This window comes from Aulonocara stuartgranti (genome assembly GCF_965226115.1).
Source record: "Aulonocara stuartgranti genome assembly, chromosome: 23".
Lineage (NCBI taxonomy): Eukaryota > Metazoa > Chordata > Actinopteri > Cichliformes > Cichlidae > Aulonocara > Aulonocara stuartgranti.
Genome location: NC_138958.1, coordinates 24,886,841 through 24,912,525, shown reverse-complemented (window position 1 = coordinate 24,912,525; position 25,685 = coordinate 24,886,841). Strand labels below are relative to the sequence as shown.

The window sequence follows — 25,685 nt, the reverse complement described above, 5'->3', positions numbered from 1 at the left end:
TACAAGCTTGTGAAGTTAGCTGGTGATTCCAGTGACTGTAAATGTCTATGTGCTTTAGCTTTAAACAGAGACACTTTTAGTTAGACAGCTACATCTCAATCACCTGAGAGATGAAACAGAGAGGCTAAATTGGCCCTAATGTACTGTATGTAAATATATCAAATTCACTGAATCACACGGCACTCATTTGGTACTGGATCAGTGTTAAATGCCCAGATGTACACTTGTATGCATCTTCGTGCTATCAAGGTGGTAAAAAGATGTTGACCTGTTTAGATGAAATTACCATTGACCCATTGAAGCAAAGAGCATGTATGACCAATGTTCTGTTCTGTGAGGGAGGTTAAACTTTATGGAAGTCAGTTTTTCCAGTTAGGAAGCAGAAACCATCCTGAGCCATTGTGCAGCCTGATTGACGTTTGTCTCAGAACAGCAGAACTGGCAGGCCCGCTGCTGGTGGTGGTACTTAAAAATGAAGTATAACATTTGCCAACGATTCTGATACGTCTGACACACCTGCTCATATCAGTGAGGAGAACAGGGCACCAGTGATGGCCCTGCCAGTTCTGTTGTTTCTGCACAGCGTTGGGCTGTGATTGCAGGTCCCAACAGCCTTTAGTGGGACCTAAGCATGCGGCATGAGGGTTACGTAACATCAATGGACTCTTTGACCTCATGCCAACCTCTTGAAGTCTGTTCCTGACACATTTTGTCAGAAACATCCACGAATAGCCCGATGTGGGTCATTTTGTGGGGCACATGTGATGCTCCTCCTGTTCCTCGGGAGTAGATATCTTTCCTCCTGCTCGATGCTCTGTCCTTCTACACCAAACTCTCCTCACTTGTGTAACGGCCCGTCTCTGGTACACACAGCAGTGTCAAGAACACACACAAAAAAGGCTAAACTAGAGAAAAAACAGTCAGTATGGATAAGGAGAACGCTAATCTATTTAATTTGTGTGAATTGTTGTTGCCTCTACTACAAGCAGCTGAACTGGAATCACACTATTTTACATAACATTTTCATAACAAACACTTCATTGCATTTATCTCATGTTTTAGTTTCAGAATGAAACAGGATTTTTAAATTAACTCCAAAATCAAACTCCAAACAGAAATTTGATCACTTGTTTCCACGTTTGAAAGGTTGTTTCGGTCACATGTGCTGCACAATCTGTGCATAACTGCTCGGTGTCTATGATTTGCAGGGTGCTTCTGGTACTCTTGGTCCAATGGGAGCTCCTGGTCCAGTGGTAAGTTAAAAAACACAGTTAAAAAGAGAGGATATTAGTCTGCTGCAGAGATACTGACTCCATCTTTGGTTTCAGGGACCACCTGGGATGCAGGGAGAAAGAGGCCGAGCCGGAACGACCGGCTCTGTGGTATGAGACAAATAATTGAGCCACATGACAAGAAAAGGAAAAAAAAAATGCAAAGATATGTTTCCACATTAAGTTATTTATCTTAATCTGTGTTTTTCTCTTAGGGTAAACGTGGCACACCCGGCCATGTTGGTAAACCAGGTCCTCTGGTAAGATCTACTAAATCTACTTTTTCCAACTCTTCTGACCACACCGAGGGACACACCTCCTTTCAGACCCTGAGATTTTTCCAAAACATAAAAATATAATTTTAATCCTCTAACATGCTTCTTTTTTTTAGTGTCTAGCACATCAGAAAATAGAGAAAAATCTCCCTTGTGATTTGAAAGCAGAAGTTAATATCTTTAATTTGCATGTTTTGACTGAACAAAAACCACATAGGACAAAATACTGGATATATGATATTACTCATTATTAAAAAAAACCCCTTTAGATTAGTTAATTTAATTTGTTTAGTAGAAAAATACTGTTGCTGTTTCCAATCGCAGGATGAAAGTGCAAAATCTGATGGACGATGTAAGTAAAAAAAACAAACAAACTGAAGTCTTAAAAGGAAAAAAGAAACAAAAACACAAGGAAACAGAAGAAAAGTAACTCAGGTAGCAGATAAAAGCAAAGGGGGACAAGACAAGAGTACCGATACACTCAACAAGAGAAAACCAAACCAAACTCCGTAAAAACAGACCAGAACAGTGAAGTTTTCCAAAAAATCTCCAAAACTCAACCAATACAGGAAGAAGGAAACTCTGAGCCAAAGCATCTTTATAATCAGTCCGTCATCAACGAAAGGACAGAAACTCAATCAATGGACAATGTGGGTTTATTATTAATTTATCTGTTCGATAAGGGGCTCCTGTTTTAAACTGCACATTTTTTATTACCACATTTACAGCCATATGTGGTGTTAATGTTAAATATAAATCCTCAAATCAAATCCACAAAGTTAAAATAAGATGTTGTATTTAAATCCAAATGTTTGTTGTTAAAAGTGAAGACATCAGGTTGGTGGTTCGATCCCTGGCTGCTCTGATATGGATGCCAAATATCCTTGGACAAGATACTAACCTCAAAGATAGAGAGCACTTGTGTAGAAAAAGTGCTTGTGTGAGTGGGTGTGAATGGGTGAATGAGGCAAGTTGTATAAAGTGCTTTGAGTGCTCAGGTAGAGTAGAACAGCACTATATCAGAACCAGTCCATTTATCATAAAACACTAACCAGTGGCTAATATTTGTCGTGTTGTAATTTTGTTCACGTTAACCTGAATATTTAAATGAAAATTGAGAAAATTAAACAAAATTAAATTTAAATTATCAAGAGTCTGAATGTGTTCTGACAGCATTTCAGCATTTGGCGATGTTTTTATCTTCAGTCATTTTGTCCCTGTCAGCTTAAAGTTGAGGCCATGTTTGGAAAACATATCCAAATTAAAAATTGTCATGCCCTGTCAAGAGCATGGCAAACCAACAGGTGGCGATATAGCCCAAGAAATGTTAACCTATCAGGAGCCAACAAACAATAACACGGTGCAAACTTCGTTGTGAGACAAAATCTATTTTGTTGGTCCACACATAAACACATAGTTCTTTTTTTAAGCTCAGTTTTCAGTGACCTAAATCCCATTTACCAATGGAAAAAACATCAAGATGAGTGGGAAAAACACCGGTGTACATGTGGACAGTCTGAATAATTAGTAATTCAAAGAAAAATTGTATTGACATCCAGCTGTATCCGTTTAGGAAGAATTAACTTGGGGATGTGTTTTTTTTTCTTATTTCTTGCTCCACTGGATTAAAATGGAGGTCCCGCTAGTTTTTTACCTGTTGCCATGGTAAATGTTGGATAGTTGGTGTTGATTGAGCTTAATCGAATCAGCCTATCTGTAACAGGAAACTCAGAGTTACTTACCTGGGCTCTCACAGACCCAGTCCCTGTCTTTGAACCAGCAAAAAAATCACAGCTTCGTTGCACTCGATCATAATAATTTTGGTTGCTCTGCGGTCTCCAACCACTGTTATCCTCAGTGTGACTGCAGTACAGCAAAAAATAAAACTTTAGCTGCTAGAACAACAGTGAAAACCAAACAGAAACCAACACACAACACAAAAACAATCACCACCACTACATTTATCCTCTAGTTGTTCTTAGTAGCCCATTTGCTTATATTTGGAGCACCATTTACCCAGATTGTCAACAAAATATCAGATTAGATTTTTCTTAAGTATTAAACATACTTTCCTTTAACCACAGGGGCCAATAGGAATCCCTGGTATACCAGGATTTCCCGGTAACCCTGGAATGAAGGTGAGATTATTTGACGCTTGAATTGTAAGGAGTCTGTTTTCATTCTCAGACACACTTCGATTAGTATCTAAGTGACAGATGTTTCTGAGTCACTGAAGTCACCCTAGAAGTACTTTAATATTTCCTGAATGTACCTGCTGGTGTAGGGTGAAGCGGGACCGACAGGGGTCAGAGGAAGTCCGGGACAGCAGGGGCCAAGGGGCGACGTTGGGCGTGTTGGGCCACCTGGACCCATCGGACAGCAGGTGTTGTACTTTATCATTCTTGTTGCTAAAATAGCTGTAGACCCATTCTGGCCTCACATTACCACCATTCCCAATTAATATTTTCGTTTTTGAACAGGGCGCGTCAGGACAGGATGGAGCTCTGGGTCCCCGCGGCTCAGCGGTAAGTGATTGCAGCAAAGCTCTTTAACCAGCTGATCTTTGTCTACAAATGTCTTACAATAAAGGTCTTTATTTAATCTATTGCTGCTCTGTCACCTGACCAGGGTATAGCCGGTCTCCAGGGTCCACCTGGTATGGTTGGTCCCCCTGGCCCCCCCGGCCCCCAGGGTTCAACAGGAGCTCTTGGAGCAAAAGGCCAACTGGTATGAGCTCTCATTTTTTTAATTTTCTCTCTCCCTGTCATGTGAGTCTTCATTTCTCTATCCTAAAATATCTGTTTTAAACTCTTCTTCAGGGTGATGTTGGAGCTCCTGGATTCAAGGGAGAGGCTGGATTGAAGGGAGAGCGGGTAAGACCAAAGCTACCCCAAAATAAAGACCCTAAAAGTTCATCTTAGATGTTATTTTGGTGGTTAGGTTAAGGATTTGTCAACTGATTCAGTGGGTATGAATTTATGTTAGGGTGACCATGGTGCACCAGGTCCCTTAGGGCCCATGGGAGAAGATGGAAAGCGTGGACCCCGAGGCGATGCTGGATCCATCGGGCCTCCAGGATCCCCAGGAGAGACAGTGAGTCCATCAAGAATATTCACAGTCCAGTCATGTATAATATATTTAATGTATTCCTTTTTTAACTCGAAACTACACGCTGGAAACAAGACAGACTAAAGCTTTCTTTTTCTTTGTTAAAGGGACCACCAGGAAATAGGGGTTTCCCTGGTGCTGACGGTTTACCAGGCCCAAAGGTGAGTATTTATGACTCTAATTCGCCATCAGGTTCGTCACATTCATTTCTGTGATTTTTGAATATTTCACACTTTCTCTGAACAGGGAGCCCAGGGCGAGAGAGGGCTGCCAGGATCTTCAGGCGCCAAAGGTTTATCTGGAGATCCAGGACGCAACGGAGAGTCGGGCTTGACAGGAGCTCGGGTAAAGTCGCATGTTGTAATTCATTGCCTAGAGCAGAAGGTTTATTTCATCCTTTTGCTCATCCATCCATCCATCCATTCGCTTCCGCTTATCCTTTTCAGGGTCGCGGGGGGCGCAGGAGCCTATCCCAGCTGTCATAGGGCAAGAGGCAGGGTACACCCTGGACAGGTCGCCAGTCTGTCGCAGGGCCCTTTTGCTCATGTTTGCAGGATTTTGTATATAAAAGTGAGCGTCTGACAACCTCTGCTCATGAGGGAAATGATTCTCTTCTGAGTGGTTGGCAAGTGGTTGCTGCAGGTTGATGACATTTGCTGTGAAGCTGAAAAGCCAAAGTCATGGCAGCATAGAAGCCAGTCAGTGAGTACCTGAAAATCTCCAGTCGCAGGAAAAAATGTGTATTCCAGAATTATATTGGTAATAATGATTGATGATATTGGCTGCAAAGAGGTATTCGGTGCTGGTTGGTTGTTAGCAGGTTGCCTGTTATTTACATGGAAGATATCGATTTGTCTGCAAACATGTGATAACTATTCTTTGAGTCATAGTGAAACTTGAAAAAGTTGCAACACAACCTGGAGAAGTAGAAACTTGACTTTCAAAGTAAAAATTGAGCTTTCGGAAATGTGTTGGCTGCAGCAATAAGGCACAACGTTTACTTTGAAGGTCAATGTCGAGGAGCAGTTGGCAAGTGTTTGCCTCCTGCTCCTCGACATCAGGGCAGCAGGAAAGAATTGTCAAATCATTTTACCCATAACAGGCCCACTGTACACTTAGACCTTAATGACCCCGCCCTACCAGATACCTACCTCGGCACCTTTTACTCTTTGAGGCCACCAACCACAGGAGGGTGCACAGGCTAGAAAGCTGCTGGACCAGACAAGGTACCAGTGTTGAACAACTGTGCAATACAATAAAAGGATGGTTAAATGGTGATATTTAACTTCAGAGTAAAGACTTCTGACCTCAGCAGCCATGAAATCCTTCAAATCCTTCAAAAGCAGAGGTCCCAGCATCATAACTGATCCTTCTCAACCTTCTCACAGCATCTTCTCTATCACAGAATGCTAAACCAGAACCTGTGATTTCAGAGTGTAAACTGCTTTTAAGTTTTTATTAGGCACAAGATTTTATTCTGCTCTAATAGTCGCATTTTATTCTATACTGCCTCTTAATTCTGTTTTATATGACCCAAAATCTCACGTATGATCCATATTTATTCTGTTTATTAATGTTTATTATGGCACTTTATTGTGATTTAGGGCAGGGATAGCTCAGTAAGGGCAGGGATGGCTCAGTAAGGGCAGGGATGGTTGCCCCATGATCGGAAGGGCGGGGGTTCGAATCCACTGAACAGCTACCATGAGGTACCCCTGAGCAAGGTACTGTCCCTACACGCTGCTCCCCGGCCGCCTGCTTAGTGGCGGCCCACTGAGTGAATGGGTCAAATGCAGAGAAAAACAAGTAATTTCCCCACGGGGTCATTATATAGTATACATTATTTATTATGGTTCAAAGTTCAAAACTCCAGCAACTGCTTGCCAACTGGTCAGGGAATGCACAGATTCATCTATTCAGATTGCTGCACTGCAGGCTGCTTCAACAGCAAACTGACTTAAAGTTAATCTGAAATTAGTTGGTCTTTAGGTGTTGCATCTTCATTAAATTATCCTTGAGAAACTTGCATGTGCCTGAATTTTATGGCCATACTCTGTTTTAAACTGCAATCTTCAAGAGCGATTCTAAGTTGGTATTTAAATAAACATGCATAGCAGAATTAGCTAGTGACAAGAAGTGCTAGCTTTGCTTGGAGTCTTTATAATGCATATAAAAAACTGCATATAAAAAATATGTGGCCTTGCAGCCTTAAACCTGCATTCCTACTTATGACCACTGGAGAGCGACCTTTCTACTTAAAAAATAAGTCAAGTTATGTAAACATGTATGAAAGAAATTATTCTACTATGACTTCAGTAACCTTTTTCGGATGAGCTTATGCTATCAAACACAAATCTGAAGTCTGATTTATTAAAATATAGTACTTAGTTTGCAAATTATGGTCCCCAATAGAGTCAGAAAGGATGATGAAAAAAAACCTCAAACTCACCTGAACTTAACCAGAAACTCTTGTTTCATTCAGCATTTAAAAGACTTGTTTGTGTTACTTCACAGGGTCTCACAGGTCTCATAGGTGCCCAGGGAGCAGAGGGGAAGCAAGGACCGGTGGTATGTAATCAAATGCATTAACTTTCACCACTTGTAGATTTGCACACACATGCTCAGCAGTAAATGTGTTTCTGTCTTCTCAGGGATCCGCTGGAGACGACGGCAAACAAGGCCCAGCTGGTTCAACTGGAAACAGAGGCCCAGCTGGGCCGATGGGCCTGCCGGGACCAAAGGGCTTCCTAGTCAGTACGAATGAGTGTGGCTAGATAAGCCTAATGAGAGAAGCCAGATGAATATATTTGTAAAAATAAATGCAAAAAAAGCTCCATAATAACACAAAATATGCTGATTGATGGTCCCTGTTGTTTTTTAGGGTGATGCTGGGAAGGCTGGAGAAGCTGGAAGTCCAGGAGCTCCAGGTCAAAGGGCAAGTTGATACAAATACAGCTCATACTTCCTGCTGAGGCTTCACGCTCTTCATCTCAAGCACAAACATGCTGATAAATGCTGCTCTTTACTGTCCTCTAGGGACCAAATGGAAAAGATGGAGAGAGAGGCGCCGCCGGCCCACCTGGCCCAGCTGTAAGCATCCGTATCAGCTGAGAGTTTCTCATTATTAATAATGTAAACAGTTATGTTTTTAATATAATGTGTTTGTTTGTCCTGCAGGGTCCTGCAGGGAAGAGAGGAGAGCAGGGATCTCAGGGAGTGTTTGGCTTCCAGGTACTCTTCATCACATAACGCAAAGAATTTAGTTCCTATCACTGGAGCTCAATCTCACTTTTAATTCTTTATTTTATTTATTTAACCAGGTAAAAAAGGAGATTGGCCACGATTAAAGTTCTTCTCTATTGTTTTTATGATTATAAAATAAAATAAAAACTGTTTGGGGTGTTTTTAGGGTTTGCCCGGAACACCAGGCCCACCCGGAGAGTCAGGAAAGCCAGGTGACAAGGTACGACTCGGGTATTTTAAAATATTTTTCAAGTTAACCCACATAATATAAATTGTGCAGGGACTTCTATACAGCATGTAAAATCTGCTTAATGTTTTTTTTTTTTTTTGTAGGGCCTTGCAGGAGAGATTGGGGAAGTTGGCGCTACAGGACCAAGAGTAAGTCCGTTAGTCCAATTTCCACTTTTCTATTGCTCAGTTCTGAAACTTCAGATCATCACAGTCCAGCTTGAAACATGAACATTTTCTGTAACCCACCCATAGCTCTAATCATCGTATGAATAAGAATTTCGGTGCATCCCTTTGTGTTTTCATTGATTGATTTTGATCGTCTGATGATTGTTATAAATTTTACTTTTCTTTTCGGTTGAACTTGTTTCCAGCTAATGATGATGAGCTGTAAGAGTTAAGGATCTAAAATAGAAAACAAATATTAGTTTCATAACTTATTGATGATTTAGTAGTTGAGTTTCTTCTTGAAATGTCAAAAGTTTTAAAAAGGTTTGATTTGGTAACCAGTCTGAAAGGATTTTTAGAACATAAATGGAAATATATCCTAAAATTGTATAAAATGGGATTAACTTAATTAAAAGATGCATGTATTATTATTATATGTGAAAAAACAGCTAATACAAAATGTTCTTTTTTTTTTAACTTGTTCGTATTTTATAAAATGTCAAAACCTGTAGATTAACATGCAGCAAAACAGATTTATTTAAGATAACTTATAAAGATAACTCTTTATTGTCATTGCACAGTCATGCTTAGTACGATAGTACAATGAAATTGGAAAACTGTTGCACGTTAGCACTAAGCACATCCAGTGTTGGGAAGGTTACATTTAAAATGCTACAGATTACAGAATACATGGCCGTTAAGTTACTTAATGTGAGTAACGTATTCTGAATACTTTGGATTACTTGATATATTATCATGCTTTTTACAACTACATGAATGTACTATTGCTGTGTGATTTCTATTACTGAAGTCTTCTCGCCACCGAGTTAACTTTGTTAGCTGGCGTTAGCTGAGGTTAGTTCATGGACTGCAGACTGTTAGACTTGATGGATAGAATTAAAAACCTGCTAGCTGCAAATAATCATGTGCAGTTCTGAAAGCAATACCAACTAGATTTTGGTTGTTCTTGCAGGGAGAGAGAGGTTCTCCAGGAGAAAGAGGTGAAACTGGGCCCAATGGGCTGCAGGGACCCAAAGGTAGTCCAGGTGCACCCGGACCAGATGGGCTAAAGGTATGGTAACCATAAAACTACTGATGCTTAACCCTGAACAACAAAAAGACTCATTGCTTGCATTAAATTGTTTATAATAAGCCTTGCTGCTTACTTTGCACATTTTAGGGTAGCCATGGACCCAAGGGTGCTGCTGGAGAGCCAGGAGGTCCAGGACTTCAGGGGATCCCAGGAGAAAGAGGCATACCCGGATCTTCAGGCCCGAAGGGAGATGCTGTAAGTTAAAGAATACATTCATTACACCATCTCCAAAGAAAAAGACAGCAGCTTTACCAATAGCATGACTGTAAGAGGAGCAAAATGTAAGGTACTGTGAGACCTCGAGATATTGGGGATAATCAGAACCAAAGGAGGGAAAACTAAGAAACCATTAAGTGAACCTGATTTGTTCTAACAGGGCGCTACTGGAGAAAAAGGACCAGAAGGAAAGGCGGGGGCTGATGGAGCGAGGGTGAGTCCCCATAACCGTGATCCTTACTGCAGATGAAAAAACTGTGTGTCGAAATATTTCACTTCACCTGAAGCAAGTTTGTGATTAAATCCAAATATAAATCCCTCGAAATTCTGCTGGTTTACTTTATGATTTCTCTCCAAGTCCACTGTGCAAAGACAAAATCAAGATTGTTAATGTGAAAAACAACATATGAAATCATAGTCTACTAATAAAAATAAAAATAAAATTCACTACCTGCAGCCTGCAAAGACTAATATATGTCTAAATTATGTCTAATATATTTCCTCATGTCATTGCACCAGGGGCTTCCTGGTCCCATTGGACCTGCTGGTTCCAGTGGACCAAACGGAGTGAAGGTAAGCATAAAAGCTGTTTTTCAGCCCAGAAATGTGTTTGTTTCAGTTTAATGATTTATCACAAAGCACAGCTACAAGATGATTAACAGTGACCCTGCACTGTTTCTGTAAAACTGATTTAGAGCTCTTCAAGTCCCGTAAGGTGATTTTGTGATGATTTTATGATAACTTGTGAACATTAGATAAAAAATATATTGTTAGAGGGCTTTAAGGACTTTGTATTTATGTAAATAAACTCTTGTTAATAAATACTGGTTATGTATTTTTGTTTTTAAATATTTACAATATTTCATTTCAGGGTGAAACCGGCCCATCCGGACCAACAGGGCGCAGAGGAACAAGAGGAATCGCTGTAGGCACAATATTTTATTTTACATTTATTTGAGCTGATATTCACTTTTTTCAATGCTGTAATTTCTTCTTGATTGTGTGTATTGGTGTGTGTGACCATGTTCACAGGGATCTACCGGTGAGCCTGGTCCAACTGGTGCTGCTGGCTTCCCTGGACCTCCTGTAAGTGGCCTGTTACAGTGTGACGCACAAAACCACCGAAGGATTAACAGAATAATAAACTAGAAGGTAACTGAAGAGAGATTCATCTCTTTTTTTCTTTCCCAGGGTCCTGATGGTCAGCCTGGGGTCAAAGGTGAAACAGGTGAGACAGGTCTGAAGGGAGAAGCAGGATCACCTGGACCTCAGGGCGTGGCTGGAAAACCAGGAGAACAGGTACGCTGCCAAATGTTTTAATATATAAAATCTGAAACAATCCTTATTAATGTGGGTTTACAGTTTCTGTGAAGCAGAATTAATCACAAAGTTTTAGTTTTACATGTTCCAGTCTGAAAAGTACAAAAGCAGTGCACATATATTCAATGGCTCTAATAAAAATCTTAATTAATATGAAAAGGAAAAATGCCTCTTTTTCAACACTTTCAACACATTTTTACAACACTGTGAAGGAGCCACCCCTCTTTTTTGAAGGATTTATTTGAAAGTTTTCACTCATGCATTTGTTCTTAGGCAAGCGTCACTGGACCATGAGGGTGATTGGCATGCATTTCGTATGTCGCTTGGATGTAATTGGCATACATTCTGAGAGAAAAAAGTGTCTCTGGTTATGCTTTACTTATTTTGAGAGCTACATTTGACCTTCGTTTCTCTTAATGAGTAACTTGACAGGAAGTAGATGGGTCGCGTGAAAAATTGTCCTGTGTCTGTGTTTTTCAGGGACCTGTTGGTGTGACCGGGCTGAAAGGTGGCAGAGGAACAAAGGGTCCAACGGTGAGTATTTTGACCCAGACAAGGCTCTCCAAAACTCAGTGATGAACATATTTGAGGTAAAACTTGTCTCCTTCCCACAGGGCTCCCCCGGTTTTCCTGGATTGCCTGGAGGAGTTGGTCCACCTGGTCCTCTTGTGAGTTCCTTATAAAAACAAACCTTGAAGACCTGATGCACAAAAACATCCAGTTTTCTTTTATTAAGTCACTTTTATGTTTGTATTTCAGGGTGCAGTTGGAGCAGACGGGCCTATAGGTGCTCCAGGAAAGCAGGGTCCTCCCGGGATTCGAGGAGAGAACGGAGGTCAGGGACGTCAAGGCGAGCATGGACCTCCAGGGCCACCCGGCGGATCTGGAGAGAAAGGAGAATCTGGAGAGGACGGTCCTCCTGTAAGATGAAGTTTTTTGTTGTTGTTCAAATTCAGAGATGTTTCAGTTGCTCATCAGCTCTGGTGCTTCTCCGTCAGGGTCCTGATGGGCCTCCAGGACCTGCTGGCGCTGCAGGGCAGCGAGGAATTGTCGGCCAACCCGGAGTCAGGGGAGAGAGAGGCTTGCTGGGACTGCCAGGTCCTGCTGTGAGTGCTCCCGCTAATGTTTCCTCTTTATTGTTATCGCTCACAAAGGCAACTTGCTCCTCAGCAGTGCCATTTTTTATGTTAGAGTTAGATGAGGAGGTTTGTGTTTATTTGTGGCTCAGGGTCAACCGGGAAAAGCAGGAGCACCTGGACCTCAGGGAAGCACTGGTCCTCCTGGGGGTATCGGTTTACCAGGAGCCACTGGGCCAAGAGGAGATCCTGGACCCGAGGTTTGTCCTTGAGATGGAGCTGTATAAATCAAATCTGACTTTTATTTAAGCGGTTTAAGGCTTCAATCTAAAGTGACTCTCATAAAGTGCTGTTTATGTCTAGAAAACATAACTAGAATGTTTCTGTAGCTCAAAAGCAGATTTCTTTGACTGTTCAGTATTCACCAACTTATTAAAAGTTTATTAAGACAGCAGTTTTGTCACATTTCTTTTAACCTGTCAGTTACAGGCTTGCAGGTTTGTGGCCTTTAGCAACGACAGCACATAAAATTTGTTTTCAGTATCAGTACATTCAGCTAAACACCTGGAAATCATAGTGCCATGTGAGTTTTTGTAGATGACTCAGCCTTATATATCACAGATCTGGTTTTTCCTTCCTCTTATCAGAAGTGAACAATTTCTTGTTTTGTTTTTCTCAGATCTTAAGTTTCTAATATCATTTGTTTATTCAGGGTATTGTTGGAGCTGAGGGGCCTCCTGGTAAGGACGGCCTAGTCGGAGAAAGGGTAAGATAAAATGTATAAAATGTATCTGTGTGTTTGTTTTAGAGGCTTGGTGTGGTCTAATCTCTGGCCTGTTTGTAGGGTGACAGGGGCAATCCTGGCCCAGAGGGTCTGGCTGGTGGTCCAGGGTCTCCAGGTACTGAGGGTCCAGTGGGAATAACAGGCAGTCCAGGTCAAATGGGTGTAAATGTGAGTTTAACAAACAGATCAACCAGGACTACAAAAACTAGAAGGTCTCTGAAAAAAAAATGACCACAACAAAGAGGGATAAATTACTAACTTTTTTTTTTTTTTTTAAATCATGGATGGTACCAGATGTAAAACACGAGGACACAGCCATGTGGTAATTAACATGTAATCCAGCAGCCTAGTAATACTGATAATGATGTCAGCCTCTCATGTTTACGCTGTAGGCTCCACAAAACGTCCCCTCAGAAGTCTAAATCAGGCCTTTCAACTTTAACAGCTGCGTAACTGACAAAGGTGTGAACAACTGACAGTTAATGAGTTATGGCTCATTTAAATGCCATTATCTGATTGGTCATCTCCTTCCTGTCTCTGATTGGTGGATACTTTTGATGTGTTTTCACTTGCATTTCAGATAAATGGCTGAATCTGATTGTAAGACTCCTTGAAATGGACGTACACAAATGTAATCCTGTTGAGAGTTAATTATTTATTTATCCATACAGTATTGGATAGATATGTAATTCCAGCTCAGTTTAAAGCCAAATCATTACAGCTGCAGTGTCTCAGCTGCCATTCATAGTTTAAAGCTACTCTCACTCTCATGTGGACACACATAGTAATGGGCAACAATCCCAGACACCAACATAGACACTTTGTTCTTTTGCTGATTTTCAAAATAAAAGTATATTATTTATTTTACTGTGAGTACCCACTGTTATCTCCCATCAGATATTTTAGCCAATAAATTTTTTTAGTTCTCTTTTTTTTAACAGCAAGCAACAGATTAAAGTTCAGCATTAAACTCGAGCTACATCTTTAAATCCACAACTGTTACGTCTCTTTTGACTTTAGGGTGAAAGAGGCCCTCCTGGACCCCAAGGACAGCCAGGAATACGGGGAAAAGTTGGCCCTCAAGGACCACAGGGGGACAAAGGGGCTGCTGGAGAGCCTGGGGAGAGGGGTCAGAAAGGTCACAGAGGATTCACCGGGCTCCAAGGCCTGCAAGGAACAGAAGTAAGAAAGATGTGTGGACATTAAGGTTACATCATGGAAACAAGAAATTAGAAGTTTTAATGTACTCCTTTGTGTTTTAGGGTGCCACAGGAGACGCAGGAGCTATAGGAGTCGTTGGACCAAGCGGTCCGAGGGTAAGCAATAATCAAAATCACATTAAAAACTAAACATAATTTCTCTTCCTGTCGTCTTGTGAAAATGTTTTTCTGATATCCACACAGGGGCCTCCTGGAGTGGTCGGTCCTCCAGGTAAGGAAGGAAACATTGGCCACCCTGGAGCTATGGGTCCTCCTGGAAGCAGAGGGAGCAGCGGAGATATCGGAGCACAGGTGAAAGAAGCGGGAAAGAAGCTGTGATTTTTTTTTCCTGCATAGATGAAACAAGCGTGTACAAAAATTTCCATTGTGACATATTCCAGGAACATTTCTGCACTCCGCAGTCAGACTTTGAGCACTTTACCACACTTATTTTATCAGTACAAAATACATTTATGTGCTTGTACAACGGTTTTCTCTCTGGTTCATGCATTACATTGGATACATCTGATAAAATTACAGTGAATGCTGTTTGTTCAGAACAAACGGGGAGGCCAGACAGACACGGGGGCACGACTGAGAAGATGGAAAGATGTGATTTGGAGCTATATAAATAAAACTGAATTAAATTGCATTGTAAACAAAGCATCATTCTGGACAGAGCTTAAACTTGTTGCTTTTAGCCTGTGATTTCTCAACAAAAGCATGAAAATATTAGCTGAAAACTCACGTTTGCCAATCGCCAAAGATTCGGTGGGATGGATTTTCATCGTCACAGCATAATGAATCATATTTTAGGATGGCAATGTGATACTTTACACCTAAAGTTAAAGTTAGAAGTCAAAGAGAGATACTCAATAAAATTTCAAGAGGTAGAAAGTCATAGTAGATCATCCTCTTTGGATCAAAAATAGCTTTATATTTTAGTAACTAGAAAGGTAATTAATCATTTTCATTATTCAGGGCCCACCTGGTGAACCAGGCCCCCCTGGCCCTCCAGGATCCCCAGGACCTCCCACCTCACTTTCTGAAGACCTTTTTGCTGGCCTGGTCGATTACGAAGCACAAGGAATTCCTGAAGCCGTGGAATTCATTGAGGATGCTGTGGCCGCCGAACCTCCTCTGCTTCCCGAGTTCAACAAAGATGAAGCCCTTCCCAACAAGAACTCGGCCACACTGCGGGCAGACACCGGCATCCACGCCACGCTGAAGAGCCTCAGTGGAAATCTGCAGAACTTCCGCAGTCCTGACGGCAGCAAGAGGAACCCTGCCAAAACCTGCCAGGACATCAAGAACTGCTACCCACAGAAAAGCAGCGGTCAGGATCTGCACTTCTTCAACCATTTACTGGTTATTAGATTTTGATTTTTCTACAGTTTCAGTGATGGCGCTTGTATTTCTCATACAGGTCAGTACTGGATTGATCCAAACCAAGGAAGCGTAAAAGATGCCATCAGGGTCTTCTGCAATATGGAGACTGGTGAAACCTGCATCTCTGCCAACCCACCCAACATTCCCCGCAAAGCCTGGTGGACGAAATCAAGGCCCAATGACAACAAACCCATCTGGTTCGAGGCTGACATGAACGGTGGCACCAGGGTAAGGAGTGGATGCTTTTCTAGAAGTGGCATGCATGGTGTAGTTGCTTAAAAAAAATCACTGAGCTGTTCATATGACGTGTGATTTCAGTTCCGCTACGGCAACAAGGAGGAACAACCAAACGCGGTGGCCGTGCAGCTGAAGTTGCTACAGCTTTTGTCCAAAGAGTCGCACCAGAACGTCACCTACCACTGCAGGAACAGCGTTGCTTACAACGACGAGAACAGTGGGGATCTGAAGAAAGCACTGGTCCTCAGAGCCTTCAATGGTCAAGAACTGAGAGCCCAAGGCTCCAACCCGCTACGATATACTGTCATTGAGGACGGCTGCTCGGTGAGTCTTCGATAAAATGACTAAATTAGTTTTTCCTGGAAAATACACTGACTGATGTTTCTGTTGTTGTCCTTAGAAATCAAATGGCGCATGGGGTCGGACGGTGATTGAGTACAGGACTCAAACTTCAACCAGGCTGCCTATCATGGACTTGGCCCCCATGGACATCGGACAAGCTGATCAGGAGTTTGGCCTGGACATCGGCCCTGTGTGCTTCTCATAAAACAAGAATCCCCAGCACAGGGTTGACTGAAACTGAGTAACATCATCATCAGGGATTATAGGGAACAGGACAGGGAAGGGGGGACTTCTTTTTCTGGGAGAAAGACGAAGGCCAGATGTTTCACAGAAGTTGCTGAAGCACAGCGAACGAGAGCTTCGCAACCGCTAGGATATAATTTATTCACCTCGTCGATAAATTCACCGAACTCTAGACAAGTTCTCTGCAGTTTAGATGGAATGTAACCTTGCATGAACTGTGGAAAAGTCTTTGCAGACGAGTTAACATAAGAAGTGAAGGTTTACAGTGAATAAAAGCATTCAAACCTTTTCATTTTTATGGCTTTTTTTTTCAGTACATGCACATCCAAAGGCCAGGATAGAGAGACAGAGAGAGAGAGAGTTAACAGTAGTTTTTAATTTTCATTGAAAAGTATGTTTGAACTAAATTATTAAGTTTTGTGCAGAAACTCATTTAGCGGAAACCATTTGTATCTCCTTTTTAACACGACTGTAAATGCGAGGAATGACTGTAAATGGCAAATTATTTGTTTATTGTTGACTATGGATGTTTGAATAAAATGTCTTTCTTTGGACTGACTCTGCTCCTCCTCAAAACCAAAGCGAGAAAAGGTGAATAAACGTTCATTTTGATTGAAATTATGCAGGGTCACGAGTGCCAAAATGAAATTAATACATATATTAGATTATTAATCAATTTTAATTAATTCATTTGAACTAGAAGTGATTAATTAAATATGTTAATACTTAATATCAATGTATTTCATTTACAACATTTGATACAGTTATTTAATTACAATTTTAATAAATAATTACATTTAATGAATTGCTTGTATATTTAGTTAATTTATTTTGGCCCTCATGGCCCTCCATTCTACCCAACTCAAAAACCCACTATCTCACCACTAGAGGGAGCCAGTGCTTTAGATTTCAACATCTGAGCACAACAACCCAGGTGGCTTGGGTAAATAAATGCTGATGATTTTGTTTTATAGATCCTCCATTATATAAATATATATTTTAAAAAAATTACAAATCCAATATAAGTGTATACTTATTAATCTGACTAAATATTTTTCCAATGGCAACACTTTTTAAAAAAAGACAGCCGGAAAGAGAGGGAGCGGGAAGGCGTCCTTACAGGAAGAAAAAGCCAAAGGTCAGGCAGCATATGTTTCTGGGTCGACCTCTCCTCTCCTCGCTTGCTGAAAGACGTGACACTCTCGCCATTTCCTGCTGCCCGAGCTCGCTGCACATCTGTCGAGGTGGTCATTTTTAGTCGGGCCCTGCTATTTTCATTTGAAGTGTGGAAAGTTGTACGGAGCCAGATTGACAAGTGTGGCTATGCACACGTTTCCATCAGTTTGCTGCAAAGAACCTTTGCTGTAAATGCAGCTCGAGTTTATCCACTTTGCACCTTAGATGTACGTTATTTCTGCAAGTAAAATTCAGCAGGAGTAATTTAACAAATGAATCCCTCACTGCTTTACAAATCAAAGACATGAACAACTCTTATTCATTTATTGTACCGTTTTTAAGACCACGTTGAGCATATTACCTCATTGCAATGAGCTTATATCTTATATGTTTATACATATTCTTAAAATATGTAAATAAAGATCATTTTTATTTGCATTTAATTGATTTTCTTAAAATATCAAGAATGGCTATGCTGTGTATCTGTCACTGGTGGGTTTTATCCTGCCTGTCATGCTAATGCAGGAGCTAAAACTTAAGGACTGAGTATGCATATAAGAGCATGTGGTCTGCATGTAGTCTGTGCATTTCTGACAATCTGACAAACCAAAATTTATGTTTCTCCATTTGCATACCTTTATTCATCTCTGATTTGCTCCCTTGGGTCATGCTGGCCAGGAGACTGGTCAACAACCAGCTGTCACTGAGTAAAATTGGTTGCAATTCAATTTGTTTCAATTCATTTTTACTTATAGCACCAAATCACAACAGCAGTCACCACATGGCGCTTTGTATTGTAAAGACGCTACAAAAACATAGAGGAAACCCCACCAATAAAAAACCCAGCTATGAGAAAGCACTTGGTGACAGTGGGAAGGAAAAACTCCTTTTTAACAGGAAGAAACATCCAGCAGAAAAAGGCTCAGGGAGGGACGGCCTTCTTCGGTTGGAGTGGGGAATTACTGGCTGTTAGCACATTACCGGGGTTGCCTGTAGAGAATAGCGTCTTAAAAAATTATATTTTGTGTCATGAAACAGTTTCTATGAGCATGCAGATGTGAACATAGAGACACTGTCAGCATGCAGGGTTTGGAAATTTAAGCTTTGGACTTAACTTTTGGCTGATGGCACTAAATAAAAAGTGAAGCTAGGAGGGTGTGATAGATGTTTGAATATTATAACTAAGGCAAATCAGTATAACATGAAAACAATTCATGTCTATCACCCTGATGGAGCGCTAAATGAGCACTGTATGAATGCATATCAATAGTGTTATTATTATAAACGGGCATGTGGAAGTGCTTGTCCCCAGAAACTGTGCAGTCTTCTGCTAATCTCAGAGAGGAAGTCATTCCTCATCTCCTGAGGAAACACTGCACATGAGCACCAAGGCTCCTTCTCCTCTTTCCACGCCCTCCCGCTCACATGCATGTTTACATTTTGGGGTTTTCTCTGCAAGGCTTTCTGTGCCTGCTTCACCGAAACGACGGCCGCTGCAGTCTGCGACCCTGAGATGACTTGGCAGCGGCGCCCAGATCCTGACTGGGGTGTCCTCTTGTTCGCTGAGGAGCCTCGATGAGATTTCCCAGCTACACCTTTTCCTTCCTGTGCACCCTCCAACCCCACCTCACTGACGCCCCTCTAAAAAACACTTAAAGCACACTGGGAAAGGAGCATGAGAAAGGATCCAGCCTCTGGCGTGAGTTATTCTCACTGGCGTGAAAACTCTGGGCTGACAACAAAATTCTCACCATTGAAGGACGGCGTTCAGTTTTCTCTGTCAACAACAATTTGTTGGATATCCAGGGAATATGTTTTCTTGGTATTTCTTCTATAGCCTTAGCTTAATCTCATCTTTATTTCTTTTACAACTTCCCTCTGGTTTTTAAACACCTCCCACTGCTAATATCACTTTAATTGACACATTGTTGCCTACAAGGGAAATATTGTATCGAAAAAGTGATGTTAAAAAAATCCTCTGAACAATGGTTTTATAGCCAGAGATTGGATGTTAATCATATTACAGACAAAAACAGCAGAACTGATTTAAAACCAAAGTATTTTGAATGCAGCCTCATTTTCCAGACCCTACGGTTTAGTGGTAGTGGACAAAGTTTCCCTTCAGGGCTCCAGGAAGTCCCCTGTGAAACAATAGTGAGTGTTGACTTGTGATTTTTTTAGTGGCAGTTTGGTGAAGCAGCCAAAGCACCCCAATGGACACATTGGAGAGTATGTGAGTTTCAGCATGATCAAGAACTGGAAAAACTAGAGACTGAAGCACCAACCGTCATGGCTGCTGACTCTTTTCTGGGTTATGAGTCCTACACATACTGCAAAACTCTATTGGAGGTCTCCCCCAGATGGGACTCAAACCCTTACCCCCTGGTTTATGAGGCCAGGGGTGAGTTGTGCCAGTTTTTACTTAAAGTGACTTTAAAGAGAGGCCATGAAAGTAATGCTTCCACCTTTCAGGATGTTGTGCATCCCTGGGAATAATCACTTTGGATGTGAAATATAGCATTTAAGAAATATAGCTTTCTGAAAAAAAGGTGGTCTTGCAGCACAACTTGCCCCCATTGTGGGGTAAGTTGTGCCTTTGAAGAGAATGACTTGAATTGTGCCACTGATTATTAAAGTAAAACAGTATATTTTGATCTCAGAAATTGTAATGCTCTATAAAAGCTAGACAAATTCAACACAAAATTACTTATCTAAGGTTTATTTAAAGTTATTTCACAACATCAGAGGCCAGTTTTATACAAGTCAATTGTGCCATATGAGCACATCAAAGTCAGTTTTATTAAACAAGGCCTAGTGTCACATGAACACATGTTCAGAACAAAATGAAACTCAAATGAAGACGAAATTAACTGCAATTCTCTTCACAGATCTGGTCTATTTCATAACATCCCACATGTTGATGCTACCCACTGCTCCCCTCTGGCTGTGGGTAGTTTTTTATGCACATCTTCTCTAGGGAAGACTCCGTCATCATTTTCTTTCAAAGTGAAAATGAGCACCAGTGTCGGCACCATCAACCGTCTCAACCAAAGACTTGATTGGCCGGTCCAGATCTTTTATATCCTTTTATAGCCTTGTTTCTTTTCCATCTACCTTGTCCTTTACATGTATCGTTTTAACGTCATCCTGAATACGTTCATCTTCCTCGCCACCTGACGAATGGACTTCCCTTTCTCCACTTCATTCACTCTAAAGGAGTGGAAGCCCTGCCTGTCCTCCTTATTATAAGTTCGTTGCATTATGGTCTATTTCTATTTTTGGCCTGAAATTAAGAATGTCACTGTGAAAAACTGTAAAAATACAACCTACAATTACAATAAAAGAATATGTTTAAAATATTTATAATTTGGGGGAGTTGTGCCACTGGCCAAACTTAACCCAGGCCCCTTAGCACAAATCATGCCAACCCCAACATTTTGAAAAAAAAAGAAAAAAAAAAGCATGGCGTATAGACTCATAGTGTAGCTTAGCAAAGGACTAGAAAATTTGGGAAGTGTTTTCAAACTTGTCTATAACTGTTCAGACAAAAAAATCAGAGAACCTTGATTGTAGAAATTTTACAGTTTTTAAGTGAGCTTATTTCTCATGCAGTGAGGCTCTCTTCTTTGCAGGATGAGTAAAATGGCTGACTCTTCACAAATGTACTGCCACTTGATCAGTTTCTTCTATGGCTTCCTAGAAAAAAGGGGTGGCACAAATTACCCCACTTTCCCCTACTGAGCAGAGGTCTCGAGCCACATCTTATTTCTTCAAGAAGTCAGACTTTCTTTCATTTTTAAAAGTGCTGTTGAGCAATATTTCTCCAGGCTTTTTGAACGTCTTTCAATGTGTTTCTTTGTACATTTGCTGCTTTTCCACTCTGACCATTTAGGGAGAAATGTTTTCGTTGGTTAAGCCCATTTAACACAATATATGACTCATTCAATCATAAAACAAAGTTCCTAACTCAAGAGATGAACCAGTGTTGTGTCTGCACATAAGAGCTAAGACTCAGTGTGTCCTTAAAAAAGATTTGAGGAAACTGGACAACACAAGTTCAAGGCCTAAAAAACAGAAATGGTCTCACTGGAAAGGCGGCTGTAAAGAAGCCTTCTTAAGAAGGGAAACAGGGAGAAAAGGCCCAAGTATAAAAATTACACAAGAACAGGACTGAAAATCAATGACAACAGGTCTGATAGGTTGATGAATTGGAAAGGTCTGGTTAAAATCCGCGCCAATATGTTTTTGTATGCTATATTTAAAAGATGATGGAGGCTGTGTCATAGTTTTGAGGCTGAATTTTGAACCAATGGTGTTGGAGATCGTGTCAAAAATAATGGAATACGACCTGGAAAGCCCGGAGAACTATTCCTAAAGAAATGAGGGTTGAGTCAACATTTTTGCACAGTACTGTATGTTACAGTAACGACTCCAACTATCAGCTGTACTTCCCTTTGTTCTCATTTTGGCTAAAGTGCGCTTTTTTTTAGTTGTTGTTGTGGGTTTCATGACAGCTTAAAAAAAGCCAGCTGTGTTGTAAAACTCTTTAGGGAAAGCAAACCTTTTTTTTGTTTTGGTTTTTTTTTGCATCAACACTTTCATTCACGTGACTAAAAACGTCTTTTCTTTTTAAGCAGTTAATGCTGTGACGGCCTTTAACTTCCAGCTGAAGGTCAACAGTGGTGTTTTTCAACACCCCTGTGCCGTAAATCCACAAATCCGCCTTTTAATTGATTTAACTGATTAGATATTTTCCAGGAGAAACTCACTCATATGGTGTGACAGGAAACATTAAGAATAGATTGTAAACCTAAACCGTGGGAACTCACTGACATCACAAAATTTCAATCAGATCTGAATCTAAATGGTACTCTTAAATCTGTATACAGTACTTTCTAAAAGTATGATTTTATCTGGGTTATTGTTTAAGATCATGTATTGTACATGCCAGAGCTCCAGGCTGGTGTTTTTTCTGTTTTGTTTTGTTTTTAATCTCTTTTTGAGGTGGTATTTAAAGTCAAACGTCTCACATACACACAAAAGGCCAGTCACTTTTATGGATTCTGCTCCTAACACACCCCTCCTCCTCCAGCTGTGATGGTGGCTGATCAAAGGGGAAATGGGCCGCTATAGAATCCCACCTTTTCCCAGATCCTGGGAGGAGCCTGCGCCTGGTGGCAAAGAGAAGAACAATGGCAGGAAACTAGGAGAGGAGCTAGGGAGTTCCTGTTGGCAAGATGATCCCGAAGACGAGAGTGATGGCACGCCTCGTACAAGTGGACACTGGCCCGCTGCCCTGAGCAGGAGGAACTGTGCTCTTTAAAACTAGAATAAGGTTATTGTTTGAGATGTTTTCAAGAGTTTGATTCAAAATAACTGATGTTTGCAAGGAGGGATGTCTTAGATGTCCTGCTGCAAAATGTAAAACAACAAAAAACAAACTGAATATCAGAACACAATTGTTTGCAAGGTAAACAAATGGTAGATGTTATACTATGGTTCATTTAGACTAGCATCAAGCAGGGCTGAACCTAACCCAAGGGGTACTGCTGCAGTGGGTGGAGGTAGATGGAAAGATTAGCTCAACTATTACAGTTAGAGAATTACGTGGATCTTAAGTTAAATCTAAAGTTAAGGAGTTCAATTGAACAGATAAGGAATAATTAGGTGACTTTTTTCATGTTTTCAATGTTTTGATACTAGTGTCCGAACAGATTGCAACATAAAAAACTGTTGCGTGATTTGCCTCCAGTAATCTAAAGACTGATTTCCATCTATAGTATTGTCTAAAGGATTAACGAAACACATGCAAAAACAGAGTCTGTAAAATTCTAATAAACTTGAAAGGCAACATTTGGTGTGACCACCTTTATTCTTCAGCAGTCTGAACTCTCTTAGGCAGCCTTCTTTTCATGTCTTTAAGTCGTCTTCAGGAATAGTTCTCCAGGCTTCTTGAAGGACATTCAAAGCTCTTCTTTGGATGTTTCTGCCTTTTGTTCTGTTCTCTGTCAACATGATCCCACACTGCTTCAATGATGTTGAGGTCCGGGCTCTGGGGAGGCCAATCCATGACTGATAGTGCTCCACTGTGTATGTTTTTATATAAAAGTATGAATTCACTGCATTGGCAGTGAGTTTGGGATCATTGTCATGCTGAAAATGAAGCTGCTGCCAATTAGATGCTTTCCAGATGGTGTTACACGGTGGATCAAAATCTGAAATTTGACAAGATCTCCAACACCGCTGACTGAAATCCATTGATTTGAACAAAGAATCCTGTTTTCAGATTTTTTTGTCCTCTACTTGTTCAGTTACCTCAATTTTTAAGGACACATTGCACACCACACTGATATGCAAAGCTTTCAGCTATTATCTCTCTGGGAATCACCTTGTTGGTGGAAAAATACTATTTTATGTCAAACTGAGTAATCTTTGGCATTTTTCACAGATTCAACTAAAGAAATGGAAACAAATGTGTTTTTGTGACAGGCTGCTCGTAACAAATTTCCTTAAGTCAGAATTTAAACTAGTTTTGCTAGGTTGTCTGTTAAATGTCTTTTTGTGCTTGAAGGATTCATAAGTCAGTGTTACGTGGCTTAACAAACAAAAAAATTCTTTTGAAAATGGTCAGGTACAAGGCCTGGACTGAAAAATGAGTAAAAAAGCAGTTATGTCCAAAGAAAACCTTGACAGGCCTTCAGAAAGCTTGGAGAAACATTGCTTAAGATTACTTTTTAAAAAGTGGCAAGAAAGTCTGTCTTTCTCCAAAATATAAAGAAATGAGGGTTGGCTTGAGACTTTTGCACAGCACCTGTGATTTATTTTAGCTGAGCTCACTTTTGGATTTTACTTTGAAATAAAATTATTAAGCTGACTAGTTTGACACCTGTCTGGTTATATGTGCCCTACTGCAAACATGATAAAAATGCCTCACCCTACAGCAACAGAGTATTAAAGAATATTTTTCCTCCAAGATAATGGCTCGAACGTCATACAGCTGCAGAGGACAAAAAGAAAAACAAAAAATGAAACAGCTCAGTAGGATTAATTAATACTGCCTTAAGAAATACAGTATTCTGTCATGGGTCCTAGCTACACCCCTGGCTGGCTAGAACTCGGGAAATGAACTCTCCACATGATATATTCACACATTTGATCGTGACATTCCTTTTGGAGCCTCTAAAGTCGACAACGAAGTGTTGACATCACGCTGTGATGAGTCGCTTAGATAATTCATGACCTTGCAGCGGTCTGAGAGGGCCGTGCAGCAAGCGGCAGACTTCCTGTGGTCCCACCCAGGCCCGGGTCACATCCACACGGCCGGGGCCACATCGCTCACCCCAACCCTTGTGCTGTACACCCTCCACGCCCTCAAGCACAGCCAAGAACTCATTCCATTGTTCTCAGGAGTGAAACATCCCCATGCACAAGTGGCCAGAACAGCACGCCATGGGCCAGATGTGCGTATGGTATGTGTATGAACAGGGCAAAGCATTGTTTTCAACAAATTCAAAAGAAAACCTAAGAGAAGTTTCTAATGAAGTGCAGTTACTGGAAATTGTTTCAGCTTATTGTTTCAAGCTTGAGTCATTCTTCCATGAAAAAAATTAACTAATTCTCGCTATTTTAACCTACTGCAAAATGTGCATGGCATGATGCACAGTATGTTCACCGGTGGTTGGTATCATCACATTTTCTGCACCAGTCAAACCACGCCAGAAGTGACAGAACACCTTCTTCCCGCATTTCTGAGCTCATTCAGACCTCTTCAGCATTCCTAACATACCGCCCACGATGCTAGTAAGGTAGATCTCACCGTGTCTTTTTTATCAGAGGGATTTTCCAATCATACACCACACTCATGACAAATGGGAAGCGGGGAGTTTCCTCTTTCAGGAGAGAAAAAATCCATTTGACTGACCCAGAAACTCAGATGATAAACTATTAACTTACTTCAACTGCATGACGGGCTTATTGGCATTTCTATTCACTTGTTTTAGTGTCTGTTAATTGTTTTTAGTGCAGTATATGATCACTTATATCATACAGAGCGTAATGCAGTATTATGAACTGAGCCATCAACCATTTAATGCAGTGGTTCTGAACCCTTTGGCACATGGCACATCCCATTTCAGAAGCTCAGAAATGGTTTCTTAAAGTCATGTCTTTAATCAAAAGAAAAGAAATCCAGCACAGAAGAGGTTGGGTGGCCATTCTTAAGGAAGGAAAACTGAGAAAATGCTGAGGTATGAAAATTACACAAACTGGACTGAAAATCAGTGACAACGGATCTGATGGACTGAAGCTGCATGTCTTT

At 40.9% G+C, this 25,685-nt stretch overlaps 1 protein-coding gene across 1 annotated transcript in view; it reads left to right on the top strand.

The window, feature by feature from the left end:
- LOC309701450 (uncharacterized protein) overlaps window positions 1-16,750 on the top strand; it is a 35,597-nt gene extending 18,847 nt beyond the window's left edge. Inside the window, exons 16-54 of the mRNA XM_082525660.1 lie at window positions 1,209-1,253; window positions 1,329-1,382; window positions 1,487-1,531; window positions 3,631-3,684; window positions 3,831-3,929; window positions 4,027-4,071; window positions 4,175-4,273; window positions 4,366-4,419; window positions 4,532-4,639; window positions 4,762-4,815; window positions 4,901-4,999; window positions 7,169-7,222; window positions 7,306-7,404; window positions 7,536-7,589; window positions 7,691-7,744; window positions 7,832-7,885; window positions 8,064-8,117; window positions 8,231-8,275; window positions 9,267-9,365; window positions 9,474-9,581; window positions 9,763-9,816; window positions 10,122-10,175; window positions 10,474-10,527; window positions 10,635-10,688; window positions 10,794-10,901; window positions 11,403-11,456; window positions 11,537-11,590; window positions 11,682-11,843; window positions 11,921-12,028; window positions 12,151-12,258; window positions 12,711-12,764; window positions 12,843-12,950; window positions 13,803-13,964; window positions 14,045-14,098; window positions 14,186-14,293; window positions 14,963-15,317; window positions 15,408-15,598; window positions 15,689-15,931; window positions 16,008-16,750. Of these exons, the coding sequence (XP_082381786.1) occupies window positions 1,209-1,253; window positions 1,329-1,382; window positions 1,487-1,531; window positions 3,631-3,684; window positions 3,831-3,929; window positions 4,027-4,071; window positions 4,175-4,273; window positions 4,366-4,419; window positions 4,532-4,639; window positions 4,762-4,815; window positions 4,901-4,999; window positions 7,169-7,222; window positions 7,306-7,404; window positions 7,536-7,589; window positions 7,691-7,744; window positions 7,832-7,885; window positions 8,064-8,117; window positions 8,231-8,275; window positions 9,267-9,365; window positions 9,474-9,581; window positions 9,763-9,816; window positions 10,122-10,175; window positions 10,474-10,527; window positions 10,635-10,688; window positions 10,794-10,901; window positions 11,403-11,456; window positions 11,537-11,590; window positions 11,682-11,843; window positions 11,921-12,028; window positions 12,151-12,258; window positions 12,711-12,764; window positions 12,843-12,950; window positions 13,803-13,964; window positions 14,045-14,098; window positions 14,186-14,293; window positions 14,963-15,317; window positions 15,408-15,598; window positions 15,689-15,931; window positions 16,008-16,154 (3,609 nt within the window). The 3' untranslated portion in view covers window positions 16,155-16,750. The remainder of the gene's footprint in view (window positions 1-1,208; window positions 1,254-1,328; window positions 1,383-1,486; window positions 1,532-3,630; window positions 3,685-3,830; window positions 3,930-4,026; window positions 4,072-4,174; window positions 4,274-4,365; window positions 4,420-4,531; window positions 4,640-4,761; window positions 4,816-4,900; window positions 5,000-7,168; window positions 7,223-7,305; window positions 7,405-7,535; window positions 7,590-7,690; window positions 7,745-7,831; window positions 7,886-8,063; window positions 8,118-8,230; window positions 8,276-9,266; window positions 9,366-9,473; window positions 9,582-9,762; window positions 9,817-10,121; window positions 10,176-10,473; window positions 10,528-10,634; window positions 10,689-10,793; window positions 10,902-11,402; window positions 11,457-11,536; window positions 11,591-11,681; window positions 11,844-11,920; window positions 12,029-12,150; window positions 12,259-12,710; window positions 12,765-12,842; window positions 12,951-13,802; window positions 13,965-14,044; window positions 14,099-14,185; window positions 14,294-14,962; window positions 15,318-15,407; window positions 15,599-15,688; window positions 15,932-16,007) is intronic.
- The last annotated feature ends 8,935 nt before the right edge of the window (window positions 16,751-25,685 follow it).